General features: G+C 42.1%; 1 protein-coding gene across 1 annotated transcript in view; it reads right to left on the bottom strand.

The window, feature by feature from the left end:
* TPK1 (thiamin pyrophosphokinase 1) overlaps positions 1–13,571 on the bottom strand; it is a gene marked incomplete at its 5' end in the record, with an annotated part of 397,071 nt that overhangs the window by 124,920 nt on the left and 258,580 nt on the right. The window contains one exon of the mRNA XM_084279962.1: positions 10,607–10,702. Coding sequence (XP_084136088.1) covers positions 10,607–10,702 — 96 coding nt within the window. The remainder of the gene's footprint in view (positions 1–10,606; positions 10,703–13,571) is intronic.

The raw sequence follows: 13,571 nt of genomic DNA, 5'->3' as shown, positions 1-13,571 counted from the left end.
TCAAATAAAAAGGTAGCTGATTAAAAAAAGGGAACAGTGTAAGCATCAGAACTAGCAAAGCTGGCTTGTCACTGCAGCTCTGCTGTGAAGACCCTTCAATGCCATCCTCTGTTGAACTTGTGCTACTGCCTTTTCTACAGTGGGAATACTGTAGGAACCTCTCAAGCATTACCAGGCTGCCTCATTTTCACAGTATTTCTGAAGAATTAAATTACTGGAAGCCCCCCCACCGCCCTCTTCTTAAACACTGCTGTTGTCAGCCAAGAGGTCCCAAGTTAAAGGTCTAGTAAAGACAGTGAGGCCTCAGGACTACAGGCCAAACCACGTCTATGTAGCACCAGCCACGCACTTTTACTTTGCAATGCCTTGATACATTCCTCTTCCTTCCATCCACAATACTTCTTTCTAGCAAGGAAAAGAAAAAAAATGAGAAAGACCCACCACAGCTTTAAAAGATTTGACAAATTTTACCATTTCACAGTTTCCACTGACTGTTCAAAGGGCATAAAATGTTACAAAAAGGGGGAAAATGTCATGGGGAAAAAAAATAACCCAAACAACAACCCCATACCTGCCTGTAAGCGTTCTTATATACGCTAAGTAAAATGAGTTTCTTTCAACAGGATAAGAAAAAGGTGAATTTGTTGATCCACCTACTGCATGGAGGACCAGATCATTGCAGTTTATCATATAATGTCTTGGGTTATAAAGAGGACAAAACTGGCAGTTACAAAGGGAACAATAAGCCACTTACAGTAACCTCATGTTTTCTGTTTCAAATATCTTTACCCTTTCATTTAGCTGAGAGAATGGCACACGGCTGTGTGAATCTTGGCTTCCACGTTAATTTCCATCGCCTTCTTAATGAGCGTATCCTTGACCTTTCAGTCTGCTGAACTGTCCAAATAACTGTATTCTTTCCCCCTTGCTTTCCCCCTCCCCAAAGCTTATAGGAGAGTTATCTTTTTTTTTTTTTTAAACAAACAAAAATCAATGCATTCTCCAGAAATCCAACTGTGATTCTGCCTTTTTTCTTTAAATTATCTTCATAGACCAAAACCAAGCCCCATTCGATTATGCAAGGATTACATACTGTTTTTACAGACACCCATTTTGCATGGAATTATTCTTACACAAATATATTCAGTGTTTCCTGATGCCCACAGCTATGGTGGAACAGGTAGATAGCCTGATTCTTTTGCATGAAATTAGGGAATTTTTTTCTGGGAGCTGGAAAGTTCTGATGTTATAAGAAATGTAATTGGCTGTACTTTTACAACAGGAAATCTTAAAATAATTCAACAGTAGGAAGGATGGGTTAGATGCTGCATTCCTGGAAGGTGGATTTGCACCTTAAAGTCAAAATAGGCAGCACTCAAGGGTATGTTTGTACACTCTGTAGGAGGGATTTACTCCTTTTAAAAAAAGGTATTATGAAATTCTACATTTTAGAAGTGGGAATTAACAGGAAATACTGTAGACTCAGCTGTTTCTTTCTGACAGGAAACACTTATGAAAAGGATTACTATTAATAACTCATGAAAATCTTTTGATAGAGCACTTGACAGTATAGAAACCTTTTCATTACAGGTATTTAACTTTCCCTAAAATATATCTCATTTGCATTTTCTGTTCTCTTCCTGTGAGGAATTATGAAGAAAAGCTCCTAAGTGCCACCAAAATTGAACAGGTTCATTCTTAGTCCTACTTCCTATATGGAATTTGGAGACAGAGCCACAAACTTTAAGGCCCAAGCTTCACCTCCCAGCTCCATGTCAACTTTGGTACCTTCCAGACTGCTTCTCTCCCCTGTTTATGGTGTCTAGGTACCTCCCTGTTCCTAAATCCTACTAACAGCCTGTCCTCATGCCTAGGCTCTTAGAAGCCATTCCTGCTACTATTCTGGGTCCCCAAAGGTTTTCAGAAATGAAAACAAGTAGTGATCCACCATCAAATTACCAATCGCTAATGTAAGCACCAGAACTATGATTTATTCAGGAATATATTTATATTTAATGCATATTAATATATATTTATTGTCACATCATCACGAATAACCTCAACTGACAGACAAACCCAAAGCTAAACCAAGCAGAGCCTGGCACTGGCAACAATTATACTCATTCTGCATGAAACTTCCTTACGTAAAAAATTCTTCTCTTTCAAAGTATTTTCTGATTTTCATTTTAGAATATCATCTGTTTTCCTTCAGGGTCTTTTTCTTCGTGTAAAGACAAACCAGAGAGTACTTAATAAGCTGTTTGAACACCGCAGAGCTGAAGGTGCTGTGGGAACATCACTTCATTGTCTTCTCTTCAGCACTTCATAAACCCAGAACTTCACTAAAAATATGTTTAGTTTAGCTTCCCTCAAGAGAAAAGAAAGTGGCCTGATACGGCAATTTCTTTAAAAGGGCAAAGAGAAAAATACTTGCATTCAGTTAAAAGAAGTAATATCCTAGACTGCTGACAGACTGAACCTTTAAATTGTAATTTTGGAAGGTAAATGTTAGTATAGTATCCTTTTACTGCAAAGGGTTTTTAAGAAGAGTCAGTTTGTATTTTTTCACTTTTTCATATTGACACTGATGCTTTTATCAATTTAAACACACTAACACTAAACGACTAAAAGGCATGTAGGTTTCAATAAAATTCATTTTTTATACCTTCAGCCCATATAACCAAATGAGCTGCTTAAACTTTTTTTAAACAGAAAAGATAATAAAGTTAAATGAAAAGTCCCAGAGCTTGGTTTTAAGACTAAATGGTATTTTAGATGAAACAGTTAAAGAAAGCAGAGTTTGTAACTCTGAGATAAAGATAATGGCTTAAATCTATCTTTACATTATGAGGATTCTTGGAGCTGCATAATTGATAAACACACTTCCACTTCTCACTGGTGTGAGCTGCTAAGAGTCAGATCAGGGACACTACTATGGAAGGAGCACTTGAGAAAGATTGAGAATTGGAAGATCATAGAATGATTTGGGTTGGAAGGGACCTCAAAGATCGTCAAATTCCAAGCCCCCTGCCATTGGCAGGGACACACTCCATTAGACCAGGTTGCCCAGAGCACCATCCAACCTGGCTTCAAACACTGCTAAGGAGGGGGCAGCCACAGCTTCTCTGGGCAGCCTGTGCCAGTGTCTCAGCACACTCATAGTAAAGAATCTTCCTAAAATATAATCTAAATCTGCTCTCTTTTAGTGTAGGATAATTATCCCTTGTACTGTCAGTTTACTCTCTGAAAAACAGCCCTTCTCCAGCTTTCTTGTAGGGCACCTTTCAGGTACTGGAAGGCCACTATAAGGTGTCCCTGGAGCTTTCTTTTCTCCAGGCTGAACAACCTCAACCGTCTCAGCCTGTCTTCATAGGAGAGGTGCTCCAGACCTCTAATCATCTTTGCAGCCCTCCTCTGAACTTGCTCCAACAGCCCATGTCTTTATTGTACTGGGGACCCCAGAGTTGGATGCAGTACTGCTGGTGCTGCAGTACTACTCTACCACAGCAGAGGGGCTGAATCACCCCCCTCGACCTCCTGGTCACACTGTTTTTGACATGGCCCATGATTTAGTTAGCTTTCTGGGCTGGAAGTCTACACTGCTGGCTCATGTTGACTTTCTCATTAATTAACACCCCCAAGTTCTCCTCGGGGCTGCTCCCAATGTATTCTCCAGGCAGCCTGGAGATATGCTTGGGACTGTGCCATCCCATGTGCAGGACCTCACACTTGCTCTTGCTGAACTTCATCCCCAGCTGTACCACTTACATGCTGGGAGACTGGACAAGTTCTGTCCCTCTGCTTTCCAATATGCACGCTGGAAATAATAACGTTCCCTTTTAATGCAAGATCTGTCGGTCTCAAAGCAAGAGATACCGTAAGCACGCCTATCATTCTGCCCATTCAGATCGTTTCTTGAAATAGCTTGTGTTAACACAAGAGAGAATTAAGAACAGAAAGTAGTACCAGACAGAAATTACTGTAAATCAGTTTACTTAAAGGTCTTGTAATGAAGAAAGAAGAGTACTCACATAAGCACAGATGGATAAAATAGTGATTAAGGCAAAATGTGCACACCTAAGTGTTCAATAGATCATGTAATAAACAATGCAAAAGAAACACGCGGCAGAAATGAAGACAGAATTATTAAGACATTTAAAAAGCATCACAAAAGGCCAGGAAGGTATCCTGCCAGAAAACTTGTGGTTTTATAGAGACATATGCATATGCACATGTGTAAATGCATACTTAAAGTCACCCAGAAAGAGAAATATCAAACAGCCTTTAGGTTGGAAAGAAACTTGAGGAGTGAGGTTCTGTTGGTACTTCACTGCTTCACCCATCCGGTACAGTGGAATTCACAAATTAATTTAGGGCTGCAGAGAGGCTGATTCTAGCTTGCACATGTGAAGGGTACTGCTCGTTCTAACATCCCTGCAGTATGTAATTACAAATACATATAATTTGGTGATTTAGACATTGCAGAATGACCCCAATGCAGCTTTCTGCATGACTTGGCTATGCAAGCAAAATACGCAATGTAAACCAGAAATCAATGACCCTGAGGATTCAGAAAGCATTCTAAGAGTATTTCTTTGAGACATAAGGAAAAAAAAAAGCAGTTACAAAATTAGGAAATCATCTAAGAAGACAGAATTAATGGTGTTTCTATCAAACAAAGAGTTCAAGAAGCAACAAGGTGTTTTTCTCCTAGATTTGTGTCTCAATTGACCATCAACTCCAATTGCATCTTTCTTTGACGTAAAGGCATTTCTAAGGCCTCTTCTTAAATGGAGTTCTCCAACAACCACTAAAATCTAAACTAACTTTGTAGCCTTTCCAGTATCAGCACTGTCTATCTCATCTTCACCCCCTGCTCAGGTGACCTTTAAGAAAGCTATCTGACATCATTATTTTTCACCACTCCACTCCTAAGTTATTTGTTCAAAAGCTATTTGGGTGAGCAGGAAGGATGAGTAGGAGGAGGGTGGAGGCAGAGACATGCAAAGTGAATTACACAAACTTACATTCATTTGGAAGAATATATTGCCCCAATATATTCATGTGAGCTCAAAAACCTCCTTCATATAGAACTTCCACAGAGGTGAATGACTGAATCAGAATAGAAGTTTTATCTGTTCAGTATAGCAGATAAATGATAACTAGTTCTCTGATCAATGGAGGAACATCTGTTTCAAATACCTCAGATCCTCACAGCTGAATTCCATCCAGACAAACTATGTCACAAGACTGTGGAGGATCCAGGGTACAAACTGAATGTAGTTAATTTCATAGCTTAACATATTTCTACCTGGAAAGAGCATCAAACCCGGCATGACTGTGGCATCAAGACTGTGGCTTTTTAATATACCGAAGAGATACTTTCCTTGTTTAATAATGTTCTGGTTTTCAGCTGGGATAGAGTTAATTTTCACAGGAAGCTGGGAGGGGGCACAGCCAACCCAAATTATAAAAGGGTATATGCCATACCATGATGTCATGCTCAGTGTATCATGGGGAGAGCTGATCAGGGAGGAGGGGTCACTGCTGAGGCATGGGATGGGCACTGCACTCTGGGCAGAGAGAAAATTGCATTGTGTATCACCTGCTTTGTAAATGCTGCTGTTGGTGTTGTTGGCATTTTCCTCTTCCTTTGCTGTCCCAGTAAACTGTCCTTGCCCCAACCTACCAGTTTTACCTTTTTCTTCTGATTCCCCTTCCCATCCCACCAGGAGGAGAGGAGTGAGTCAGTGGCCATGTGGTACTTAGCTTCCATCTAAGGCTAAACCTCAACAAGTAACTTCAGCTGTAAATCGTGGCGAAATGGATTTGTAGGGTTTCTTTGTCATACTCCCTGTTCTTTGACAAGGGCTCTGGATAAGCCCAACAGAGCGGGTGAAAAATCAAAGCTGGAGATGTATTTCTTTTTCTGGATCCAGGAAGACACATTCCATCTAGTTTATACACTGAGAAGGAAAACTTTTATGTTTTTTTTTCCAGAAGGAAAAGACACACCCACACTCTGACATGCAAGTCTGTACTTCAAGCCAAAAGTGCAAATGCAGATTAAGAACTCCTTCTCTGTTCACTTCTGTTTTTCAGACCCTGGACCTTCCTTTCTTCTCAGCTACATGTATTTCCCAGGTGATCACAGAATTCAATGGCAGCTTTCTTTTCTAAAGAAATCTGCATTCTCAAAGAATTTAAATCTATGGCTTGAACAGTCTGTTTTCTTACCACTTGTTATTTTCCATGCCAGAATGTTACCCATAAATATGCCTAAATTAAGTGCAAATCTACATATTTAAAGAGGCTAGATTTTCAGAGGAGACAAGTGGTAGCATCCCTAAACTGCAGCCAGTATATGTTGCAAGTGCTCAGAATCTCTGTGCTATTTGAGGACTTGTTATGCAAGCTAAGCACTGCGTTATCAGGACATCCAGAAAAATCACCAAGCCTCCTACTAAGGAGTTATACCTAATGCTTCTGAGCAGAGGGTAAATTGGAGTCCAAACTAATAATTTATACACTTCTGAGACACCTGTGGGTTCCATTTGCTTAAGTTTCACATGTTAGTTGCCTAAGTTGAATCAATGACCTCTTGAAACTAATTATGTCAGAAACTTCAGAAGACCAAAAATAGAACTACATGCTTTAGCTAGTGTGCATAAATCAGCTGATAGCATCTTATTAAGTTTTATGGAACAGACACTGCCAGCAAGAAGCAGCTAGGATTTAATGAACACAGTACTTAGTTTAGAAAAGATATCTCTGTTACTTCTTGCACCTCTAAAACACTCAGGTTGTATTTAAAGCACATCTTACATGTAACAGCATGAAAATATCACTAAACCTGGAACACTGGCACAGGCTGCCCAGAGAGGTTGTGGAGTCTCCTTCTCTGGAGACATTCAAAACCCACCTGGATACATTCCTATGTGACTTAGTCTGGGTGATCCTGCTCTGTCAGGGGGAGTTGGACTAGATGATCTTCTGAGGTCCCTTCCAACTCCTAACTCTCTATGATTCTGTGAAACCAAAATCTTAGGCTTCGTACATTAGCATGAACTCTACTCAATTACTGCAATTACTCTCTGGCTTGTACTTTACAAAGTATCATGAAGGATTACAATGCAGTATCCTTTAACCAACTTAACAGGGTTTTACTTAGGAACATGATCAAAGAATTCAAAGTTTTACAAATAGGCTGCTTATTGTTGAAACACATCTGTAGCTGTCATGTTCCCATTGCTTTTATTTTAACTACACATTGATTATTCATTGTAAAACCTCTTGTGGTAGCTTAAAAAAAATCCCTCTATAATGATAATGAACTGAATCCAGGAAACACTCAAGTTCTCCTTCATTCTAAGGGTAATTTTATGAAAAGGGAAGCACCTTACTTGCCAAAGTCAAAACAAATCCTAGTGTAGGTGGCTCATCTGTTCCAATGGGACTCATTATCATTCATGTCCTAGATGGCAAGACACTGCTCTGTGCTCTTGTGATGATAAATTATAGGGGAAAAAAGAGAACCCTATCATGCAAAGAGTTTCCTGGCTCACAACCAAACAGATAAGAGAAGGGTATGGAGAAACCCTCCCACCTCTGACTACACTGCTGGGGAAAAAAACCTGATGAACAAAAGTATGTATTGAGGGCTGCAAGAGGAGATGCAGTTGCAGATGGGCATTGTGTAACAGCACTCTGAAATGTCCCATGGACATATATTTCCTTTAGAAGATCCAGACATTTCAAAACAGCTTAATCAGAAACTGGTTAATTATTTATCAGCCTGGAATGAGGAGAGAAGAAAGAGGCAGTGGTATTGGCATTTCCATTGCTTGCTGTGTTGTTGGAGTACAGTGATCTCAGGAAGTCAGGCAGCTTTCCTATCCTCCTACAATGAAAATGAGAAATTTATGCACCTCCTTTGCCTTAGTCTTTAACAGTAAGTCCCCTGAGCTAGAAGAGAGAGAGAAGGAATAAAATGCAGCCCCTGTAATCCAAGGGGAAATGGTGAGGGACTTGCTCCAGCACCTAGATGTATGCAAGTCTATGGGGCCAGAGGAGATCCACTCAAGGGTACTGAGGGAGCTGGTAGGTGTGTTCACCAAGCCACTTTCCATCATTTATGAGCAGTCCTGGCTAACCAGGGAGGTCCCAGTCAACTAGAGGTTAGCAAATGTGATGCCCATCCACAAGACGGGCCAGAAGGAGGGCCCAGGGAACTACATACCTGTCAGTCTGACCTCAGTTCCTGGGAAGGTTATGTTAGACGTCATCCTGAGTGCCCTTATGTGGCATATGCTGGATAACCAGATGATTAGGCCCAGTCAGCATGGGTTCATGAAGGGCAGGTCCCACTTGACCAACCTAATCTCCTCCCACGACAAGGTGACCCAATTAGTAGATGAGAGAAAAGCTGTGGATGTTGTCTACCACAACTTTAGTAAAGCCTTTGACACTGTTGGCCGTAACATTCTTCCAGAGAAACTGGCTACTCATGGCTTAGGCAGGTACACTATTTGCTAGGTAAAAAACTGTCTGGATGGCCAGGCCCAAAAAGTGATGGTGAATGGAGTTAGATCCAGTTGGCAGCCAGTCACCAGTGGTGTTACTCAGGGCTCTGTGCTGGGGCCAGTTCTCTTTAATACCTTTATCAATGACCTGAATGAGAGGATCGAGTGCACCCTCAGTAAGTTTGCAGATGGCACTAAGGTGGAAGTGTTGATCTGCTTGAGGGTGGGATGGCCCTATAGAGGGATCTGGACAGGCTGGATCAATGGCACGAGGTTCAAGAAGGCCAAGTAGTGGGTCCTGCACTTGGTTAACAACAACCTCATGCAACACTACAGGCTTGGGGCAGAGTGGCTGGAGAGGGACCTGGAGGTGTGGATGGTCATCTGGCTGAACATGAGCCAGCAGTGTGCCCAGGTGGCCAAGAAGGCCAACGGCATCCTGGCCTGTTTCAGGAACAGTGTGGTGAGTAGGACTAGGGAAGTAATCATGCCTCTGTACTCAGAGCTGGTGAGGCCACACCTCAAGTGCTGCATTCAGTTTTGGGCCCCTTACTACAGTAAAGATATTGAGGTGATGGAGCCCAGAGAAGGGCAACGGGGCTGGTGAGGGGACTGAAAGACTAATGTTATGAGGAGCATCTGAAGGAACTGGGGCTGTTTAGTCTGGAGAAGAGGAGGCTCAGGGGAGACCTAATCACTCTCTAAAACTACCTGAAGGGGGGCTGTCCATAGTGACAAACAATAGGACAAGAGGAAATGGCCTCCAGTTGTGCCAGGGTAGGTTTAAAATAGATATCAGGGAAAATTTCTTCACAGAGAGGGTTGTTAGGCATTGGAATGGGTTGCCCAGGGAAGTAATGGAGACATCATCCCTAGAGGTGTTGAGATGGGTAGATGCTGTGCTTAGGGACATGGTTTAGTGGTGGTTTTGGCAGGTTAGGTTGATGTCTGGACTTGATGATCTAAAAGGTCCCTTCCAACCAAGACAATTCTATGACTCTATGATTCTGACTGCTCCATGGGGAGGATAGGGCAGTGTCCTGGTTCCATCCAGGCCGCAGTCAACCTCCCGAAGCAGTCAGCACAGGTAAGCTGAGTTAGCCAGGGCTGTTCACCACACCACCTGACATCATGCCTCCATAAAAGGGGCTGGTCAGGGTGGGGTGCTCCTGGGTGCCTCCAGGGCAGTCTGAGTGAGGCTGGGGTATTGGGTTGTTCCTTGCATCATGCAGCACTCTGTTATCACTGGGTGTAAGTGAAATTTGCTGCAGGATGTTACTGTTCCCCTTTCATGGTGCTTTTGTCAGTAAACTGTCCTTATCCCAACCCAAAGAGGCTCTGTGTGTTTTTCCTCAGGGAGTGAGCAAGTGGCATGTGGTGCTCAGCCACTGGTTGGGGCTGAACCACCACAAGCAGAAATCTCAAAAGCATACCTGCCATCCTGTTGGAAATTTCCAAGGAATTTTAATTTTGCATCTCAGATGACACAAGCAGGCCTCCAAAACCAAACTGAGGGAGGGGAACGTTGCCTCCTCTGCTTTTCCAATGAAATGAGCAGCTGAGAACTCCATATGGCTCCTTTTAAGTTTTGTGCACTGCTTGTTCTGCAAAAGGTTCCTTTCAATTCCAGAGGAACCTTTTGCAGAAGGAGGCATTGCTTACCATATGTAATGTTGGCAGGATAAGATTCCTTCTCCCATCTCACCTTTGGCAGGGGAAAGGAAGAGATGAACATCAAGGTTCGGTGTGCCAGGACTTGAAAATAAATTTACATGCTGAAGTGGAACTCTTGCTTTGAACACCAGCCACAACAGCTCTTCTGTGCTTTGGGTAGTTCATTAACAAAAATCAATACAAGCTGCCTTTTAAGAAAGCCAACATTTGTTCGTTGACACACTGTGTAATTCCTTTTAGCAGAAGCATCAATGCTTACAAGATGTGCAGTAAATTATTGCAAAACCACAGAAGGGCAAGGCTACAGAAAATATTGTTTCATTTCAGAGCAAACTTAAAACATGAACTCAAATACATTGAGAGGAAGAGTAATTACTAAGAACCAGAGACAGAAGATGAACTGTCTTTACCTGGAGGTTCTTCTTCTCTATCTTTTTCTGGAGTATCTGAAGGCACTTGGTGAAATCTGTGAGGTCCTGATCCATGGTCTCAATTAACTCACATCCCTAGTGAAGAAGCAACAAAACAGAGAAAAGAAATGTCAGTAATTTTTCATTTTTGAGAAGGGATGCTGTCTTTGGTGAAGTTAACTGCAGTCACCAACTCTTAAGGTCTGTGCACGGCGATGCAGAATTAAGAAAAAGACTATTACCCTCACAGAGCCCAAAGACCATAGATCACAGCTGAATAAAGTCTTATGAAACCAGGGGTTTGATAAGGACAGAAGTAGGCATTCAAAATTCATCGAATGCATCTGAGAGTTTGGATAAGCATGCTCTACAGTGCTCTACTGAATGGAAACAGTCTGGTGTCGTGAGTCCTGTGTGATCTGTAACATCAAGGATCAGGTTCCTGGAAAAATGGCTGTCCTCTCTGGTGGTAGTTACTATGGTTTTGCTACACATACTCAAACTTTTATAAATGCAAGTGTACAAAAGTGTTCAAGCTTCCCAGAACCACTGTGGCTGTACTAGTTGATGCGCAGTGAGACAACAGTTCCCTTTCAGTGGGATAATATGGATCAAAGCATGTTAATGCTGGAGACAAGCAGGGGTTCAGATTTCTTAATTGAGAGCTAAAGCAATTCCTAAGCCTCTGATAAAAAGCTGAGTAAGGAAAAGTAGAGCATATCTACTACATAAAGTCACCATTCAAAGAGGTTTCAAGGATATACAATACCCAATACAGCATCGTAAATTAAAATAAGAACCGTACACGCTGGATTTAGAGGTTCCCTCTCCTACCACTTCCATGTACCCTTAAAAGCTACCTAGCTTTGTCTTTATCTGACAGATTTTATGTTTCTGCTATACCAAATAACTGATAACAGCATTCACAATACAGAATCTTTGTATCTGTGTCTCTGTGTATAAAGAACATCATATTGTTACATCAGAAAAGACCCCCAATGTTAAAGCTGCCTCTAACTCAGTGGTAGAGGCAAAGCACAGAAAACAAAATTTCCCTCACCGGTGCAGGGAGGGGAGTTTAGTGGATTGCATGCAACAAAATATTGAGCCTCCACAGGAAGACATGCACTGTATCACTGAAATGCCTCCCCGCACAGCCAGAATGCATATAAAATCAAACCCAATCACCATGCAGCAGGGGATTTGGATGGAGTCAAAGAGATAATGGAGGAGATCATGGCACGGTTTTTTTTTTTTTGCTATGCACCTTCTCCCTCCTCAAAAAGGTTTTAAAGGAAACCTGGTCAATAGTAATATCCTTTCTGATAACCAGTGTTACTCTAAATGCCTTTTGTAGCAGCAACAACAGCCCAGAGATATGAAACATCGTATAGCTGCATCAGCACAGGTAACCAAAGGCTGCCCTTGCAGAAGGGATGCTGCTGCCACCACGAAGAGACTAGTGAATATGAGTGTGGACTAAGTGCTAAACACCAACAAAACAATGTGCAGAGATGCCATGTCTCCGCTCTTTGCTGGGGTGGGGGGGGGCAGGGGGTATGAGAGGTGCGTGGGGGGGTGGGGGCAGGGAAGGTCACAAGCTATGTAAAAACCATGTGAGTTGTGCAAAACCAGCCAGAGACACCAAGGAGCCCAAGGTATAGGGATGTTCAGGCCACCCCGAAAGCTCACAGTTGGACCTGAAAACTACTGAAGGGAAATGTGTTATTCAAAGCTCCTCTAAATGAAAAGATGTGACAGATAAAGACTAAATCAATGGCAGGGACAGAAGAGATAGAGCCTGAGTTAAATTAGCAGTTGAGAAGAAAGGTCTTTTATCTTTTGCCAGGACCACTGCTTGGCTCCACAGCACATGCAGAAGTGGTTTATAGGTGCCAACTTATAAATGAAAGATTTAAACACACACACACATGTACACACACCCACATACACCCCTCCAGCCCCCCTACCTCCCCAGGCCTTCCTGCAGTCACTATCAAGCCCAATGTCCTCCTTGGAGAGTCAGGTTTTGACAGTTCAGGTAGACTGCAGTTTTGCCTATCTGTGTTTTTTGGGTTTTTTTTAAAGCGATGATCTACAATAGCGAAAATTATTTTATTATTTATTATTTTATATTACTACTATTTAAAAACATTTCACTTGATAGCTCTTGCCTAGCTTACCAGGACCTTCTTCAGTAAGAAAAGTATTTCAGAGCAACTACAAGGTACTACCAAGGCAAGACAACGTCAGCAGAGCGGCTGAAGAGCACCAAAGGTTATTTACTGCAGCTCCAGAAGAAAGCGGTGATGCACCACGCAGACATCCTGTGCTCAGCCCTGCTACTGTCTTTTGCACATACTCACAATAAAAGGCCTCAAAGATCAGTCACAGAAATGGGATTTAAATGTGTAAATGGGATGCCAAATGTACAGTGTATTAAAGGCAGGTTCCTGTATCCATGATATTGAAACCAAGATGACTAAAAGTGAAACCTGGCTTAACAGAGGCATCCTGCAACCGTGTACTCATCATCTGCACCTTTGATGCCTTATATTCTAAGTACTGCTGTAGGTCACACTGAAATATGTTGACAGCGTTCCACCATTAAAGCCATCACTTCCTTCAAATTAAACAGTGACTTCCCATTCTCTTTCCACATCAAGCAGATAACCAGTTCCAGAACTGGCAGGGATTTCAGACCTGCTCCTTTTGCCACAATGGCAAAGAGAATTGCCGTGGCCAGACAATACAGGAGAAGAGGACAGGTAGCAACACTTGCATCTTCCTGCATCCTCTTCATGGTCTCACTGGGCTTAATGTCTGTGAGGTTCATGTTCACTCATGGTAAGAGAGTTTTAGATAAATCTGTTGCTCCTGACATCTCAAATCCAGTATTTTATACCACAGAACTGGACGACAGATCAAAGGCAGCTCCTGTCACCCTTCACTCTGCTATTCCTGA

Source organism: Gallinula chloropus, assembly GCF_964237585.1.
Source record: "Gallinula chloropus genome assembly, chromosome: 2".
Taxonomy (NCBI): Eukaryota; Metazoa; Chordata; class Aves; order Gruiformes; family Rallidae; genus Gallinula; species Gallinula chloropus.
The sequence above is the reverse complement of the archived record's forward strand: the minus strand, read 5'-3'. Positions and strand labels throughout refer to the sequence as shown.